At 52.5% G+C, this 16,147-nt stretch overlaps 6 protein-coding genes across 6 annotated transcripts; 4 read left to right on the top strand and 2 right to left on the bottom strand.

The window, feature by feature from the left end:
• Positions 1-57: 57 nt before the first annotated feature.
• BKA58DRAFT_437669 (uncharacterized protein) lies at positions 58-1,014 on the top strand (the record flags this gene model as incomplete). Its single annotated transcript, XM_046173508.1, has 2 exons — positions 58-424; positions 488-1,014. 2 exons carry the CDS (start codon positions 58-60, stop codon positions 1,012-1,014), a joined length of 894 nt encoding a protein of 297 aa, XP_046027678.1.
• Positions 1,015-1,120: 106 nt separating this feature from the next.
• BKA58DRAFT_126449 (mannosyl-oligosaccharide 1,2-alpha-mannosidase precursor) lies at positions 1,121-3,184 on the bottom strand. Its single transcript, XM_046164303.1, has 2 exons — positions 2,518-3,184; positions 1,121-2,465 (listed from the first exon to the last, which is right to left on the bottom strand). The coding sequence occupies exons 1-2, from the start codon at positions 2,763-2,765 to the stop codon at positions 1,142-1,144; spliced, it is 1,572 nt and encodes a 523-aa protein (XP_046027677.1). The 5' UTR covers positions 2,766-3,184; the 3' UTR covers positions 1,121-1,141.
• A 565-nt stretch (positions 3,185-3,749) lies between these two features.
• Positions 3,750-6,817, bottom strand: BKA58DRAFT_126455 (AP-1 complex subunit gamma-1). Its single transcript, XM_046164304.1, has 5 exons — positions 6,592-6,817; positions 6,224-6,536; positions 5,196-6,171; positions 4,005-5,144; positions 3,750-3,953 (listed from the first exon to the last, which is right to left on the bottom strand). Exons 1-5 carry the CDS (start codon positions 6,599-6,601, stop codon positions 3,858-3,860), a joined length of 2,535 nt encoding a protein of 844 aa, XP_046027676.1. The 5' UTR covers positions 6,602-6,817; the 3' UTR covers positions 3,750-3,857.
• A 254-nt stretch (positions 6,818-7,071) lies between these two features.
• On the top strand, positions 7,072-9,467 carry BKA58DRAFT_380293 (MBOAT, membrane-bound O-acyltransferase family-domain-containing protein). Its single transcript, XM_046169894.1, has 7 exons — positions 7,072-7,487; positions 7,535-7,981; positions 8,031-8,120; positions 8,171-8,754; positions 8,804-8,885; positions 8,950-9,214; positions 9,265-9,467. Exons 1-7 carry the CDS (start codon positions 7,321-7,323, stop codon positions 9,289-9,291), a joined length of 1,662 nt encoding a protein of 553 aa, XP_046027675.1. The 5' UTR covers positions 7,072-7,320; the 3' UTR covers positions 9,292-9,467.
• Positions 9,468-9,633: 166 nt separating this feature from the next.
• BKA58DRAFT_380291 (uncharacterized protein) lies at positions 9,634-12,026 on the top strand. The gene is made up of 2 exons (XM_046169893.1): positions 9,634-10,493; positions 10,546-12,026. The coding sequence occupies exons 1-2, from the start codon at positions 9,956-9,958 to the stop codon at positions 11,826-11,828; spliced, it is 1,821 nt and encodes a 606-aa protein (XP_046027674.1). The 5' UTR covers positions 9,634-9,955; the 3' UTR covers positions 11,829-12,026.
• A 299-nt stretch (positions 12,027-12,325) lies between these two features.
• BKA58DRAFT_126421 (uncharacterized protein) lies at positions 12,326-13,631 on the top strand. The gene is made up of 2 exons (XM_046164302.1): positions 12,326-12,801; positions 12,874-13,631. The coding sequence occupies exons 1-2, from the start codon at positions 12,609-12,611 to the stop codon at positions 13,548-13,550; spliced, it is 870 nt and encodes a 289-aa protein (XP_046027673.1). The 5' UTR covers positions 12,326-12,608; the 3' UTR covers positions 13,551-13,631.
• Positions 13,632-16,147: the final 2,516 nt, after the last annotated feature.

Here is a 16,147-nt window from a genome sequence, read left to right as displayed (position 1 = left end):
CTCAAGATTTCCGCAGCCAGCCAACAACTCTCATATCCCAAATCTCAGCCAGCCACCATGTCGCAAAAGCGCAAGCATGCCGAAGCGACCGAGTCGTCTTCCTCTGCCCCGAAACCGTTCAAGAAGCACCGCGCTTTCAAGCCCGGCCAGAGCCATCCCAAGTCGAAGAAGCGGCCGCACGTCTCGAGCGACATCGACAAGAGCACCAGCACCAACGCGCTCAAGAGCCGGATACGAGACTTGAAGCGACTACTTGCGCACGTCGACAATGTAGGCGATCACAAAATGTCAGCAGGCAATAGGGTGGAGAGGGAGAGGGAGCTCGAAGCCTGTCAGCACGAGCTGCAAGAGAAGCTGGAGAGCAGCAGAGAGGCCGAATACAGGAAGAAGATGATTGGGAAGTATCATCACATAAGGTTCTTCGGTATGTCATGTTTCGCGCAGGGCGCATGCGAGTCAACACGAAGCGATTGCTAACGCGCCTCAGATCGTCAAAAGGGCACAAGGATACTGAAGAAGCTGAAGAAAGAACACGAGGCCGAGGAAGACGAGGCGAAGAAGCAGGATCTAGCGCGAAAGGTTCACAACGCTCAAGTCGATGTCAACTACGCCATTTACTACCCGCTCATGAAACCCTACGCATCTCTATACCCAAAGTCGAACAAGGACAAGGCCTCCGATTCCGACGAAGCAGCTGAGGAGGATACTGATGACAAAGCGAATCGCGAGGTCGACGGGCCAAAAGGCGACCTGGATATGTGGAAAGCTGTGCAGGAGGCGATGACAGAAGGCACACTGGATGCGCTTAGGAACAGCAAGGACAGTATGCCTGCTGCTGTGCCCAAGAAGGAACCGAAAAAGAAGGCACAGCCCCAAGTGCAGCAAGCAGTCAAGGTCAAAGAGAAGAAGGTGGAAGAGAAGTTGGCAGCAGCCAAGAACCGTCGCGAGAGGAGAGCACTCGGTGTGCAGGCCCAAGAAGAGGCGGAAGAGAGCGACGGTGGTTTCTTCGAGTAGTTTCATGGCACATCACAACATTCATCTGCTGCATCATATACCCGGCGTCCAGTCGCCAATACGATTATTCTGCAGCAGAATCTGATTACTACAGATTACCTCTCCACCTCTTCACAGACCAAATTCTCTACAGCCCTCTAGTCGCATTCCCACCTCCATATACCTTAACCGGATGCGCTTCAGTATTGTAAACCCACTCATTAACCCCGTCTTTACCAACCTGCCACTCCGCCTCGCCCGCCTGAATAGCATAGCTGTACTTCAACACCTCGGCGAACCAAAAGCTCTCCTGGAAATCCGTAAACTCGCCTCCGCCAACCACATTCACATCCTTGATAGAACTGTAACCGCTGCCCACCCTTGTAGTCGCGTTGATCGCAACAAAAGCATCCCACGCCCAGTCCTGGTACTTTGAGTCCGAAGTTGCGCGGTAGGCGTAGTAGTAAGATTCTATGACTTCAGGACGGAGTTGGTACCCTGCGTTGTCGATCCAAAAACCCGTTCGGTTGAAAAAGGATGTTTGGTTCGCTGGTACGGCGGAGGTGTTCCAGGAGAAGACTTCAGGCCCGATGCGCGTTGCGGTTTGAATGTACGTCTCGTGGCAACCGTTGACGAGTTCAAGACCGAAATCGATGTAGTCTTGTCGGTCGAGGACTTGGCCGCCTAGGATGAAGTTTCCGCCGTCGAAACAGGCGAGGTGTTGGGATTCTAGGTCGAGCGTCGTGTTTTCAAAGGCTGCGAGGAAGGTTATGTCCGGTCGGGGTGCTGGGTGCGAAGCTAGGTTCGCGATGGAACTATCTACGGCTGTGATCCAGCGTTCCTTGAGGAAGCTGTAGCGTGGGTCGTAGATGTACATTTTGATCAGGTACTCGTAGAAGGAGTCGGCGCCGCCTACCCATCCTCCGACTGCGTCGTTGAATTGCCCTGTCGTTACATTGATTCCCATACCCAGGAGTCCAGGGAACGGTTCGGCGAAGTCTGGGGATGGGAAGAGTAGGTATTGTTCTGCTTTTTCAGCCAGATCCGCGTATGTTTGGTTCCCAGTGAGATCGGCTAGGCGGACCCATTCTAGAATCAACGTGCCGACAGTGGCGAGCCCGTTTTCTTGATCGACGTTGCTCCGATTGTTGAAGGTAAGGACGTTCCAGGGTATCCCTGTGGGTGTCTCGAATGCGTAGGAGAGATTGTTGGCCAGATTGACGGATTGCGTAAGAAGAGCTTCTACGTTTGCTGGGTCGTCTGCCAGGTGCGCTAAAGGACCGGAAAGCAAGTCATAGCCAGATAGCATGCCGCCAAGGTATCGGATTGTGGTTTCGAATAGCGAAACGGGGTCCTCAGTATACGCAAAGTTGATGCTAGGGATATATTCTATGATCTCGTTCACAATGTCTTTCTGGCCCATGATGAGTGCTGTGCTGAGAGCGTCTACAGCAGAGGCACCCCATCCATTCCTGGTATCGTGTTAGCAAGACTTCCTTCAAATAATGGGAATTTAGTACGTACCTCGAATTACTTCCGTTGTTGCTCACAGGCCTCAGCTCATCCATCGGGAATGCATACTGGCGGTATCCATTCCAGCTTATCCTGAAGGTGTCGATCACAGCTTGCGCTCTCTGATCAGGTGACGATGGATCGTATGATGGTGGAGTGGACTCATAATGTCTCCTCGGTAGGTCTACCGGTGTGTTCGACGGTAGAGCCGACACCAGCGACAGAAAGCTACCTCCGAGCGTGAGAGACGTGAGATGCATTGCGTTCGAGCGTTTGATCTTTCACGGATGCTTGTCCAAAGCCTCTCATACAAATATGTTGAGAAGGTCTGGGATACCGTTCGGGCCGTTTGCTACTCAGTTTAATGAGAGGCCAACAAAGTTCAATTATGGATGTCTTCACCGTCTCCAATGAATATGAAAATTGAAACAAAAGACAGAAGGTTGTGTCTCAATAAGAGAAGCAGATCTGAGAAATAAGCACCTGCTCATAGTGGATAATGACCAAGACCCCTCTATTGGCAATGGCATCACGTTCCCTTTTCAACGCAAGTGTTGCAGCCAGATCCAAGACTTCGGGAATATCGGGACACCATTATAACGTCCCATGTAACGCTGAATAAGGAAGGTAGTAGCTCTATGCGGGCATAGACAGATCCTCGCGGCGGGCATTGTGAGGCTGGGTATTCGCGATCCCCTCGTGCTAATGCGAACCGAACTTCTTGGGACGCATGACGAGACAGGGTGATCGCTGTAGTGAGAAAAGTGAGTGGCTGGCAAGGTTTATAGTATGCAGGCGATGGTGCGTGATATCATGTCGATCCCAGAATCTGTGCTAATCCCTGGTCGTGCATCACCTGCTACCGTCGTCGCGATCTGTGCGAATAATGTCTTTTCAACACAAAGCATTTCTGAATGGGTAGCGATCCCGCTTTGAGACGGTTGTGGTGTAATGAGAAACGGTTGTGCAGAAGAGAGAGAGAAGCCACTCAGCAGGTCGATGTTCCTGGCACTGGCAATGGTGGGGAGATCTACCGGAAAGCGGCGCGGATGGCTTGAGGCGCTAATCCCGCATCTTATTCCCACGTCTGTCAGGTTATTGCGACTAGTTGGTTCCGTCCTTCAAAATGAAAATTAGGCGTCGCCCAAAGCAATCCTACGATGCACTTTGAGCATTTCGCTAACACTGAAGAACCCGCTCTACGTCAACGCTTGAATTGTTCGCCAGACATGCGCGCACGAAATACTTGCGCCAGGCCTAGTCTGTTGTGCATGTCATCATCCCCTGGGTATGTCATTTGCTCTATACTGCTCGCTACTTGAAGATTTTACTACCAAAAGTGTGCTTTGCGATCATGTCGGCTCGGCCCAGTCAATCTGCTCTGTCACTGGAGCACCACCTGCCGAGTAACTGATCTTGAGTCGGAGCTTTAGCCTTGCGGGTGGGGGCTGGATCTGTTAGCATGTCGTCCAAATAGAACTTAGCTGAGAACGACTTACCCCATTGACAGCTGTGACCCTCATTTGCTGGGTCGCATCTTGGCCTCCCTCCAGCTCACTGGTACTGATAGGTTGTAGCTGCAGCTTTTGGCTCTTTGGTACAGCGGCTTGTAGATTCACACCTGACAGCTGGCCAAAGCTTCCAGTATTGCGGAAACGTGCGAGAAGTTGCACGGCGTTTGCATCACGCTTGAGCTGGAAGGTGATCTGTAGGTCGTTCTTGTTGTATGCTGGATGTGCGGGTGGGCCTGAAGCCACCGATGGTGCTGAAGCTTGTGGTGGTGGCGAGGACATGCCACCGAGCCCGCCCAGAAGGTCCATGGAGTTTCCTGACGGCGGTGCGTGAGACTGCGCTGGGGCTGGAGAGCTGCTGGCTCCAGAGTTGAAGAGGTCCATGATATTGGCCACGTTTGATTGTGGCGCCGGGGAGGATGTCTGAGGCGGTGATGAAGACCCGCCCATGATGTCTGCAAGCAAGTCCTGGCTCTGTTGAGTTCCATTGGCTGCTCCATTCATGCTGGTCGACGGGCCTGCGTCGCCCATGAGGTCGAGTAGCAAGTCTTCTGTCGCTGCTTGCGCAGGCTTCTTCTTCGCAATCTTCGACTGTCGCTTCTTGGTCGCTTCACCCAGAACTCTTGACTCCTCGCGGATTTCAGGCGGTGGCATTTTCTCAAGAACGCCTCTCCTAATCTGGTCGTGGCCGAATAAGTTTCCGTATTCGGCTGCACGCTGTTGAATCTCGACATCAAGGTTTGCCGCATAACGTTGTAGTAACCGCCGTAAACGCTCGATTTGAGCAGGATCGCTCAAACGTGTCGTCAATTTCATAGAGGCTGTGACGATGTACTGTTGAACGATGAGACCGGCGTAACTGCTACCGAGGATGGTTTCGAAGAGGTCGACAATGTCGCTCTCTTTGACTTCCTTGACAAGCTCTTCCTCTTCGTACTGGCCACCTCTTAGCAGTGCATCACCGTACTCTCCGATGACCCAGGAACCGGCCAGTGTGAGACCCTCCTGTGTGATGTCTTCCTTCAGAGCCGCATAGAGTTTCTGTACGGAATAGGTTTGGAGGTCAGGTGTGGTAGCGATCAGTCGTACAAAGGATGACAAGATCTGCTCCTTGACGTAGTTCCCGGCCTGGTGCACGGGTTAGTTACATGCATTTCACACAGACATTTGCCAACTTACGAGCTTCAGCACGCGCAGCATGGTATCGACGTGCCACCTCTTGTTTGGTGCGAAGCGGTCTGCTGCGACACCAATCTGAGAGGTCATGACGGGTTTGAACTCGTTGTCAGCAACTTCGAGGAAAGCAAGGAGCTCCCTTATCAGTACGCGCACATTGCTTTCGTTGATGAGGGTAAAGCTGAGGTCAAGCGCTCGCCGTCTAATACTAATATCAGGATCCCGTAGACAGTCCAGGATGGTGTTGCGGTGTCTCTGTACGGCGTTTGGTTCGACTGCGACAACCTTGATCAGTGTGTTGAGTGCAACATATCTGATGTTGTTGTCACGGTTTGACAAGAACTTTCCTAGAATATTGACACCAAGCACGCGAAGTCCGGAATCTGCTTCGATATCAAGGATTGTGAGTACTGCCTCGTACAAGATGGAGTTGCCGACATTCTTCGAGGAGTCTGTGTTGGTTGCGACCTGGGCTAGGATATCGTTGATCTGTTCGCTAACCTGCGCATCACCACGGGCCAGGACTCGTAGAAGCTGAAGTAGCTTGCACTGTAGGAAGGGGTCCGTAATGCCAGTCACATCGTGCTCAGGCGCATAACCGGACGATGAGAGCCCCTTCAAGATCTTGACTAGGCTGGGCACCATGGGTCTGAAGATGTCCCTCACGCCGTTCTCGTCATCCTCGGCCTCGTCCGCCTCGCAAAGGTTCTCTACTAGAGTGACGCCACACAGCAAGACGCCGTGGTTTCGATCTTGCAGTAGCAACTTGGCCTTTTCCAAGAAATGTTCCTGGAGGTCGGGCACTTTCCGACATATCCTCATGGCGCAGATTGCGGCTTTGCGGCGTATGTATGGGTTCGCGCTCGATATTATCGTTTCGACTTCCGGGAAGAGGTCTCGAGCCATTTCGACGGAGGCGATGTTGCCGAGCGTGCAGAGGGCGAGGCCAACGATGTACTGGTTGGGGTGGTTCAAGTCGCTACACACTGTTTAGCATCTGCATCCACATGAGAGATCGCATTAATGCCTACTTCTTCAGCGAGTTTGTCACCAGTGTCAGGACTTCCTGGTTCTCGTCCAGCAGCAGCATGGTACCCAGATATCCCAACCGCTTGTCGGCGAAGCGTGGAGAGGCCAGCAGCTTCAGACATTCGATCTGGCCAAAGTGTGTCCTCTCACCCAGAGTGAAGAGATAGAGCAGCTTTGCGACATTGTTCCTCCTCACGTTGGAATCGTGGCTCTCCTCCCTGAAGCTGGCGCGGATGGCGGCACTCTCTTTCTGCACGACTGCACGCTCGTCGGCAATTGTCTTTGCAGCGCGCACATTGCGAATAAACTGCTTCACTGTATATCCTTAGCACAAGTCCTCAGCTGCTGGGGGTCGCGGTGCTTGGCGTACAGGAAGCCATTGCGGTGGCCTCTTGGACCCCACCCGGACAGCGAAGAAGGGTACGATGGAAAAGAGGCTGGAGAGGACGGGAAAGGTCTTCGGCCGTCGATGGGTATTCTGGATCGGTCACGGGCGACTATGTGAATTGTCCTGGCTGCGCGTTGGTAGGCGGAACGTTTGGGCATGGCCTACAGCTGGCCGGGCCGTCATTTGTTCCAGAGTCCAGAGGTCGGACGCACCTGCCACCAACACCAACAACGGGTACGGATGCCTAGACTCTACCCTATCCTGAACGCTGGCTTTCTTTGATGCGCATGGATTCTGGCGTAATTTTCCAAGCAAACCCCGAGATATGACCTAATTACACGGTACTCTACCTACCAAGAAACACGACAATTCCCGCCACTGCTCCAAGACGCCCGCCCTGACTCGCGCGACCGCTGATGTAACCGACCCTTCGACCATCGTTGCTAACTCTCCGAGTCGTTAGGCCACTACATCAGCAGACCGCATGTGCGTGCATCTTCCCTGTCTATGTATACGTAGCAAATACAAACCGATTATCTCTCCATTACCTGTTTCGTGACGAGCGGTTGTCCGGAAGCCTCGTCTGCCACTCACTGCCCCATCTGACGCAGCCAGTGACCCTGTTAGTTGCGGATCATAGTCTGGCCTGTCCACACTTGAATCCTCCTTCCCACTTCTCCTCCGTGACATGCACATACACTTCTCCCCATAATGGCCGAGTCTACGTCTTTTGACGCGAACGCTCTCAACGGGAACACCGAGTTCCACTCGCCGCGACCGCGCAAACCCACGAGAATCGACCTGCTCAAGCCACAACTCAGCGACGAGGCGTTTAACAAGAATGGCACGCTCCGGGAGCCCGGCTCAGGCATCTCTAGGTACATGGGCACCTCTCTGGACGCGATACATAGCTGACCCTCAGCAGTGGAAGAAGCACGCCCATACCCGCCGATGCCCCGCCTTCCGTCCAGGCCTCCTCGTCCGCACGCAGGCAAATACGCGCCCAGCACAAGCAGCGCATGTTCCCTACCATCGACTACGTGGATCGCGTCTCTCATTTCGACCCAAACAGCGACTACCATGACTTCCGCGGCTTCTTCGTCCTGTTCTGGATCGGACTCGCCATCATGGTCATCACATCGATGCTGCGAAACATGACCGAGACTGGATACCCCTTTCAGATGAGGCAGTGGGCGCTGTTCAAGGAGAAGGTTGTTGAGCTTGGCTTAGTTGACGGTGCCATGGTGTTCAGCACCGCCTTGTCACTGCCGCTCCAGAGGTTGTTTCTCAAACAGGGGTCTCTACGCTGGAACACGTCTGGCATAGCTATACAGAGCATCTTCCAGGCAATCTGGCTCGCTTTCTGGACTACGTACGCTGGCTCAGATTATAAATTGTACTGTAGACTGACCAATGCAAAGATACCCTTTCATTCGCGACTGGAGCTGGACCGCGCAGGTCTTCTTCACTCTGCATCTGCTTGCGATTTTCATGAAAATGCACTCTTACGCGTATGGCACCAAGCAACTAGAGCTTCGATTGCATAGCTAACCTTGTCAAGTTTCTACAACGGTCATCTCAGCGAAACTCTACGTCGCTTGAACGATCTTGATACACCCGACAAGGCCAGCAAGGTAGCTGCAGTGCGCTATCCAAGTTCAAGCACTCATTTGCACGAGATCCCGCAATCGCCTTCACAGGAGGAGCCCGACCCGAAAAAGGCAAACGCAGAGTATCTTGGCCAATTGAGAGACGATCTCGCATTGGAGCTTGCCTCGCCTCTCGGTAACGTCTCATACCCCAACAACCTCACCCTGTATAACTTTGTCGACTTCATTTTCTGTCCGACCTTGTGTTACGAGCTTGAGTACCCGAGGAATACTAGCATTCGCTGGTTGGAGGTCTTCTATAAGACTCTCGCAGTATTCGGATGCATCTTTTTGATGGTTATTACCGCGGAGGAGTTCATCCTCCCAGTACTGGACGTATCGGCTGTGCGACTCCAAAACTCCAAGGGTGCTACGGATTTCACGTTGATTCTTAGCGAGACTATCGGTCGCCTACTATTTCCGTTCATGATTACCTTCCTGCTAGTCTTCCTCGTCATCTTTGAGTACATCCTGGGCGCTTTTGCCGAGATTACTCGTGAGTGTCCATTACCAAGCCCAGCATCCGCTACTAACAAGAGTTGCAGGCTTTGCCGACCGTCAGTTCTATGCCGACTGGTGGAACAGCTGCGACTGGCTGGAATTCTCGCGTGAATGGAACAAGCCTGTGTAAGCCATGTCCTTGTACGAATCGCATGTGGGAAACATACTGACTGGACGCGTTGTGATTCAGTCACCATTTTTTCCGACGACACGTCTACTCTGCGTCTAAGAACCACATGTCGCGTCCTCTAGCTACAACAATCACCTTCCTCATCTCTGCGTTGGCGCACGAGCTTGTCATGGGCTGCATTACGCGAAAGTTTAGAGGCTATGGTTTCGTCGCGATGATGCTCCAGATGCCAATTGTAATGCTGCAACGGAGCAAGTGGGTTAGAGGCCGCACTCTGCTGAACAATGTCCTCTTTTGGTGCAGCATGATCTTGGGGCTTAGCATGGTAAGTCGTAAACTCCCGGCATATGTCCATCAAGGCTAACAATCCGGCAGATGTGTGCTTTATACGTACTTGTGTAGGTCTTGGAGGATGTTGCTTCGGAACAACTTGATTTGCCGCATTGGCTAGACTTGCGAAATACCCCTCTCTAATTGTCCAGCACGTCTTAGATAGATAGATTATTTCTCTTACATTGTATCCGCATGGTGCGTTTCATCGAGTGCTGTGTAAAGCCAGAATGCTAGCACACGTGAAGGTCACAATTTCGCAAGCTTTGCCATATGTGACGTAGCGGCTGCCGCCGTATTCGTATGCAGGGCGGCCAGGGATTGATACGTCGGTGGCGCGGCGGGCGACCCCGCGTCACGCGTCGCGAATTGGGAAGAGCGAGCGACGTGCAGGGATGACGTTGCATCAACTATACCTGCAGATGCGGACGATTGCCATATCGACAGGAGGCCTCGCAGTTCAGCATAGGAAAACTGCTCGCCTAGTCTGCTACTGATTATTAGTTCTTTCTCAAGCTCCGTCCATCTTCATTGCAAATTGAATCGATAATCGCCGGTAATGATTTCATCACCCGTCACCGGACACTACTAGCTGGCACCACGGGTACGTCGGAACATTCACAGCACATATAGCTTGGGAGCAGCCACAAAGGGTCTAGGTATCCTGTGGCTTTGAGTCCTTCTTTGCTTCTTCCCCCAGATCTTTTCAAGACCGACCTTTCCGTCAGACCTTATCATGTCAGAGCTACACGAAGCGCTCGCGTGCCTCCGGCCGAAAGAGTTCAGCGACGTCCCTACCGACAACCTCGAAGCATTCTTACCCGACATACTGGCAAAAGCAGAACTGATTGCCAACTCTGTGCCTCCACCACCCAATGGAACGCCTTATGAGTCCTCACAACGAACCCGAACCGAGCAAGAACCTGCAACGGGCTCCAAGGACCTCACAATTTCCAAAGTACGACGGCCACCACCTGCGCCAGAGCATGAGGAGCTACAAAAGTCATGGGGCAAGCCCGTGAAGCTAGGAAACAATGACGCCGCTACGGGCATGAGCGTATACAAGATGGCCGGAAAGGACAGGCACGGAGCCTGGTTCTCACGCTCGAGCGTACACGAAGGCCTCGGGTTCGAGAAGTGGAAGCGCGCCATGAAGAGGGAGTTCCCGGAGAGTCTGGAAGTCCAGGGTGGCCCCGGCGAGGGCAACATACGAGGCATTGGAGGCGACCAGCGGCTGGAGGATATGACAGTCGACGGCGTGGGCCAGCTGCAAGGTATAGGAGAGCGAATATCTCCAGCCGCCTATAGCGACTAACAGAGATGCAGTCTATCAGCTATCCGCGCAATTTCCTGGCCCAACCTCGCCGCGAGAGTTCATCACCCTACTCATTACCTCGGATACATGTCTTACCGATGCTTCCAAAGTCGCCAACTCAACACCGCGACACTTCATGGTCGTTTCCATACCCTGTTCACATCCCGATGCGCCGCCGCGAAGCAACATGGTGCGAGGCTTCTACGAATCGATTGAGATGATCAGGGAAATACCCATGGGCGACGGCGACGCAGAGACCAATCCTATCGAATGGATAATGGTCACCCGCAGTGATCCCGGTGGTGGCATACCTCGATTCATGGTCGAGCGCAATGTGCCTAGCAGTATAGTCCAGGACGCGGTCAAATTCCTCGACTGGGCCTGTGCAAAAGACGATGACGTAGAGGCAGATGTGGTGGCAGGCAAGGACGACTCCGTGCAGACACCTAAAGCGCACGACGTCGGGCGGACGTTCTCCGCAGCTGAGACCAACGGCATGGGCGCCGGCGTAGGAACCAGCATAGTAGACAAGACTGGAGAGGCTGGCAGCCACTACAGCCTCCAACGCACAAGATCTGATAGCTCCTCAAGCTCGTCGTCTTCCGGTGATTCATTCGCCTCTGCAGAACAGTTCACTACTACCCGCGAAGGACTTCCGATCGACCGAGAGATTCCGACACCATCAACCTCGTCGCAGCAGTCCCTACCGTTAACAGAAGACAGCCCGCATCACAAGGGCCTACAAAAGATTGAAGAAAAGAAGGAACAGCTGAAGTCGAAACTTGAGCAAGCGCGCGAAAAGCAGGAGTCGGGGCTACAAGCTGAAAGCCAGAAGACGAATGCGGACATGCAAAAAGCGAATGAGAAGCACGAGAGGGAGAAGAAGAAGCAGAAAGACAAGTACGAGAAGGAGATGCGTAAACTCGAAGAGCGTCGCGAGAAGGAGACACGGAAACTACTCCTCCGCCAACAGAAGGAAGCAGATAAGAATCAGCTTGCCAAAGCACAACGCGAGCGGGACGAGTATAAGCAGCGCGTGGAAATACTGGAGCAGGAGAACAAGTTGCTTAAGGAACAGATTGGTGACCTGCAACACGAGAACACGACGCTCGTATCTCGTTTGGGAAAGACTGCGGAAGGCATTGAGATCTTGAGGTCGATCAAGGAAGGAGATAAGGGTAGGATGAGGGCAAGCTCAAGAACGAGCGTGAGCTCCGGGATGAGCGGAACGAGGAGCAAAGGTTCGAGTGCTTCGTCAAACACGCTGCCTAGGGCTGGTACAACCAACTTTTGAGCCCGAGTATGGGTAACAGGCGCTGCTGCCTTTTCTTTTCTTCCCTTTATCTTTCCTATGAAGTACTATTAGCGAGTAAGCAAGGCGTAGTTCAAATGCGGGCTATGGATTTCCAGAGGCAGCACCAAAATCGACACAAATAATTGTCAAGTAGCGAACTCGAATGAGGAATCAAACAATGAGTTGATGTAAGTTGAATGGGTGCTCTCAATTCATGAGCCATACGTCGAGCGAACGCGTGCGTAATCTATGGGCGCATCTCGCCTCTGACTGGACCCCACTTGGGCAGGCATCCTCGGTCTTGACCTTACATCCCGCATGTAGACATGTACCTCAGCATACACGTTTCTGTTTGTCAACAATACTTCTCCGCGGCTCGGTTTCTAATGCGACGGCCATAGATCTCTATTTCTTATACGAGCGATACACACGTCCTTGGCGAATGACGACTTTTACGGCCCGATAAGCAGCCACTTGTCCACGTCTGCGAAGCACATGTCTTTCGACCCATGTAAAGAAATCCTCTAACGAAACCTACAACTTTGATTGTTTATCCAAGTTTAGAAAGAAGAGAATAAGAAAAGGATTAGAGGCTTGAGTTGAAACAGACGAAAAAGAAGCAAACGGCTTCCCCACCATCTAAGAAAACAGGACCGGACCCTGCATTCTTCTTTTCTACAGCCAGGGAGCCAGGAGCAACATCGAGGAGATATAGATAGCCTCACGGAGGGCTGTTTCCCCAGTGTTTTCGAACCACAGCCTAAACCACACCTTGCCAAGATGGCAGCACAAACAGAGAACAGCACGTACATGACACCCAGCATAGCACCCAAACTCGCAGGCATGGGTGGACCTGTGAAGCCCACACTGCTAGCCTTCCATGGTTCTGGAAGCAACGCGACCGTACACACAATCCAACTAGCAAGACTAATGAGGGTGATCAAAGACCATTTCGAAGTGGAAAGTCTGGAAGGTATGCACACCCCATATCCACCCACCTTCCCACCCCCTTGACATGCGCTTCTACGCTAACAACGATCCCAAGCGCCATTTCCATCCCAAGCCGGCCCAGGTATCCTCCCCTTCTTCGAAGGCTGCGGACCCTTCAAACGCTGGATGCAATCCAGCGTCACCATCTCCGACATGAAAGCCGGAAACTCCACAACCGCCATGCCGTCCGAAGTAGAAGACCTCGTCCGCAGCACCGTCGAACGCATCAACTCCACCGGCGGCAAAGTCGTTGGTCTCATCGGCTTCTCCCAAGGAACCAAAGTCGTAGCTGGACTCCTCAAAGGCTGCGAAATCCGACGCGCACTCGCTGAGAAGGGGAACGATGTATCTCATCTCGCGTATCTGGATTTCGATTTCGGCCTCAGTGTTTGTGGGTCGTATCCGCCGCCGCTGATACCGCCTTCTGCGACTGCGGCGCTTGATGTGGCGATTTCGTCGTTTGGGATGAGTGTGGAAGAGCGGAAGGAGTTGGTAGAGGGGAAGATTAGGTTGCCGGCTTTTCATGTTCAGGGTCTGCAGGATGAGTGGAATTGGGCGGGTCAGGGACTGATTGATGGGTGGTATGAGGTGGGAGAGGGGAAGAGTGTGGTGAGGTATTGGGAGCAGGGTCATCTATATCCTGTGCAGCCGGAAGAGAGCCAGGAGATTGGGGAGTGGATGTTCGGGGTGCTGGGGCGTGGAGATGGGAAGGTAGGAGATGAAGCGCGGTGATAGAGGCGACGAGCGGTGGGAGTGCAATAGTTGCTGAAGGTCATAACGCGAAGCAAGGGGAAAGAGTCATGTACCTTGTCGCAATGCAACAGGTAGTCTGGCAGCAGCTACCGCTTGAGGAAGTAAGAAGAGAAGACAAGTCACAGTTAACACATTGATTTGATGAACCACTGCAAATATCATATCCAGAATGAGAAACCTTCGAAGATGTCCTTGAAGAACCACCACATTGAAGTCAACCAGACCAAAAGCAATTCCTTGCACCCAAAGACCAAAAGATTTCCTTGCTCCAAATCACCAAGACCACAAGGACCAAGGCGCCCATGGAAACCAACCACCACCAAGTCCAAACCTCCTACCACCATTCCAACTCCAAACTGGCCAGTCGAGTGTACGCCAGTCCAACAACCGGCAGAGGATCTCATCCAAAGCTCTTACACACCGGATGCTTCTGCAAACAGAGACCACGTTGATATCAGCCGAAGCCAATCAGCCGAAGCCAACCAGAACCCCATCGAGGCACGCGAGTGGTATGTAAGCAGGGTGTGCAAGATCGCAGTAGTGGTCGTAGGCCGGGTATAACAGCCAAGTTGTCATTGACCTTCTGTCCTCCTGACACAACCACAAGCCGTCGAGCGCTCCATAAGCACAACACAATCTTGTAAGGGTCTCTCACCCGTCGCAACCACTCGATCAAGTCATTGTCGCGCGCCGCGGTCGGTAGGGAGAGTCGAAGCAATCTGTCGTAGTCGCAGATTGGTTCAGCCGATGATGGGTAGACTCGTCCGATCGGTTCTTGAGCTTTGTCGTATGCGAAGGAGCATGCTGGAGGTCTAAAGTGATGATGAGGTTGATGTTGGAGTGAAGTGAAGTGAGGTAATGTGGAAGTTCGGCATGTCCAAGAAGGAAGCCGATGAAGTTAGGAGATGATTGGACGTCATTGAAGTTGTTGATATTGTTCTAGTGAAGGTCAGTAAAGGATGACCAAGAAGAGAAGAAGAACCTACTTTTTTGTATTCTGAACGAGTCAGAAGACATGTCAGTGAACAACAGAGTGGGAAAAGAAGCAAACCTTGGAAGCTTCTATGTTATAGCAGCTGGCACTTGGTGTGAAGTGATGTCGACGTGGACGTCCAGTGAAGTGTTGATGGATACCAACATGGTGATGGCTGAAGTTGAAAGATGTGATAGAGCAGCCTAAACGTATCCGAAGATCAAATTGAAGAAAAGCTTCACATGATGTGATGATGTAGTACTGGGAAGGTCGAAGGTGTTGAAGAAGTGTTCAAGTATACCAAGTGCCAAGGTAGGATGAGTGAATGTATGTTGCCAGGATAATAGACCAGAGTAAGGAAGGCCGAGACTGAAGAAAGATGAGAAAAGAAGACCCTGAAGCTTGTTAGAAGGCACCTGAGCTCCAATTTCATGTGTTAGTCATTGGACGTCATGGTAGTGGACGTGGAGGTAACCAAACTAAGTAGGCTCCCAGGGCTTGGCAGCGCTAGTGTCACGTGATACCTTACCAGCGGCTGGTCGGTAGATCATTGGGCTACCTGTGTCGGCTAGGATTGCTCAGGTGAAGGGGGAATGCGGTGGTTGAGTGACCGTTTGTTGTGGTTGAGCCCAGGCAACCACTTCAAACGGCAACGCTAGCTGGGGACAGCACAGTTGTAGCCAGTGGTATACCGATGACAGTAGATAGTCAGCCATGAATGACGCTACTCTTTTACTAGACCGGGAGGATGTAAGAACCAAAGATCGGAGCTCCTTTGTAAGTGACGCCTTTTCCAAAATCGCAGGATAGACATTGTGCTGAGTGCATCCAAGCTCCCCTGATTAGGTAACCTCGATCAAGCTGACACCATCAGCGATAAGGTATTCGCGGAAGTAGAAGGAGTGTCGGATACCTTGGAGATTCGGGATCTGTAGATGCAGCTTCTCCGTGACTGGCGCGTCACCGAGGCGGTTTCCAGGGAGGCGGTTCAGCGTTCCCCGGCTGAGAGACCGCAGTTGCGATGAGCGATAGGACAGCGCTTCAAGTTATACACAAGGTAACAACAATGAACTATTGCATGTTCAACATGGAAAAGGTCCACGATGTCCTGACCACAGTGCTCCCGCCCGCGGGCTGGTCCTCGTTGCGGTCAGAGGTGCACAAGCCGTCTGAGAACGCTGAGGTTTAGGGCAAGTATTGAGAGACATTCGGGGAAAGCATTAAATACTGGATGCACTTGCGGTCTTTCACAGCTTCATCGGTCGGCAAATCTTCCGCGACGCTGTTGTTGAGTGACAACTGAACTTGGCAGTCACCACCGCTCGTAGCGTCACTTGTTGTCAGCGGAAGCCCGACCAAGATAAGAGAACGCTCATATCAAGTGCTATCAAAACGCAGTGTCTCAGAAGGGCACTTGAAGGTACACCTGGGCAGACACGACGGTAAGTTCATCTGCGACCTGATCGTTGGCACCACCCTCACTAACGGCAGCTTCAATTGCAACAAGTTCATCCAATATTGCCACAATATCCCACCGTACATTGGAAATCTCCCCGAGTAACGCCCCCACCCGCAGACGGTGAGACCGAGACCAGGACGACCG

Source organism: Alternaria rosae, assembly GCF_020736505.1.
Source record: "Alternaria rosae strain MPI-PUGE-AT-0040 chromosome Unknown BKA58scaffold_3, whole genome shotgun sequence".
In the NCBI taxonomy this organism is placed as follows: Eukaryota; Fungi; Ascomycota; class Dothideomycetes; order Pleosporales; family Pleosporaceae; genus Alternaria; species Alternaria rosae.
Note: the sequence above shows the minus strand (reverse complement) of the source record. Positions and strands in the feature narration are given on the sequence as shown.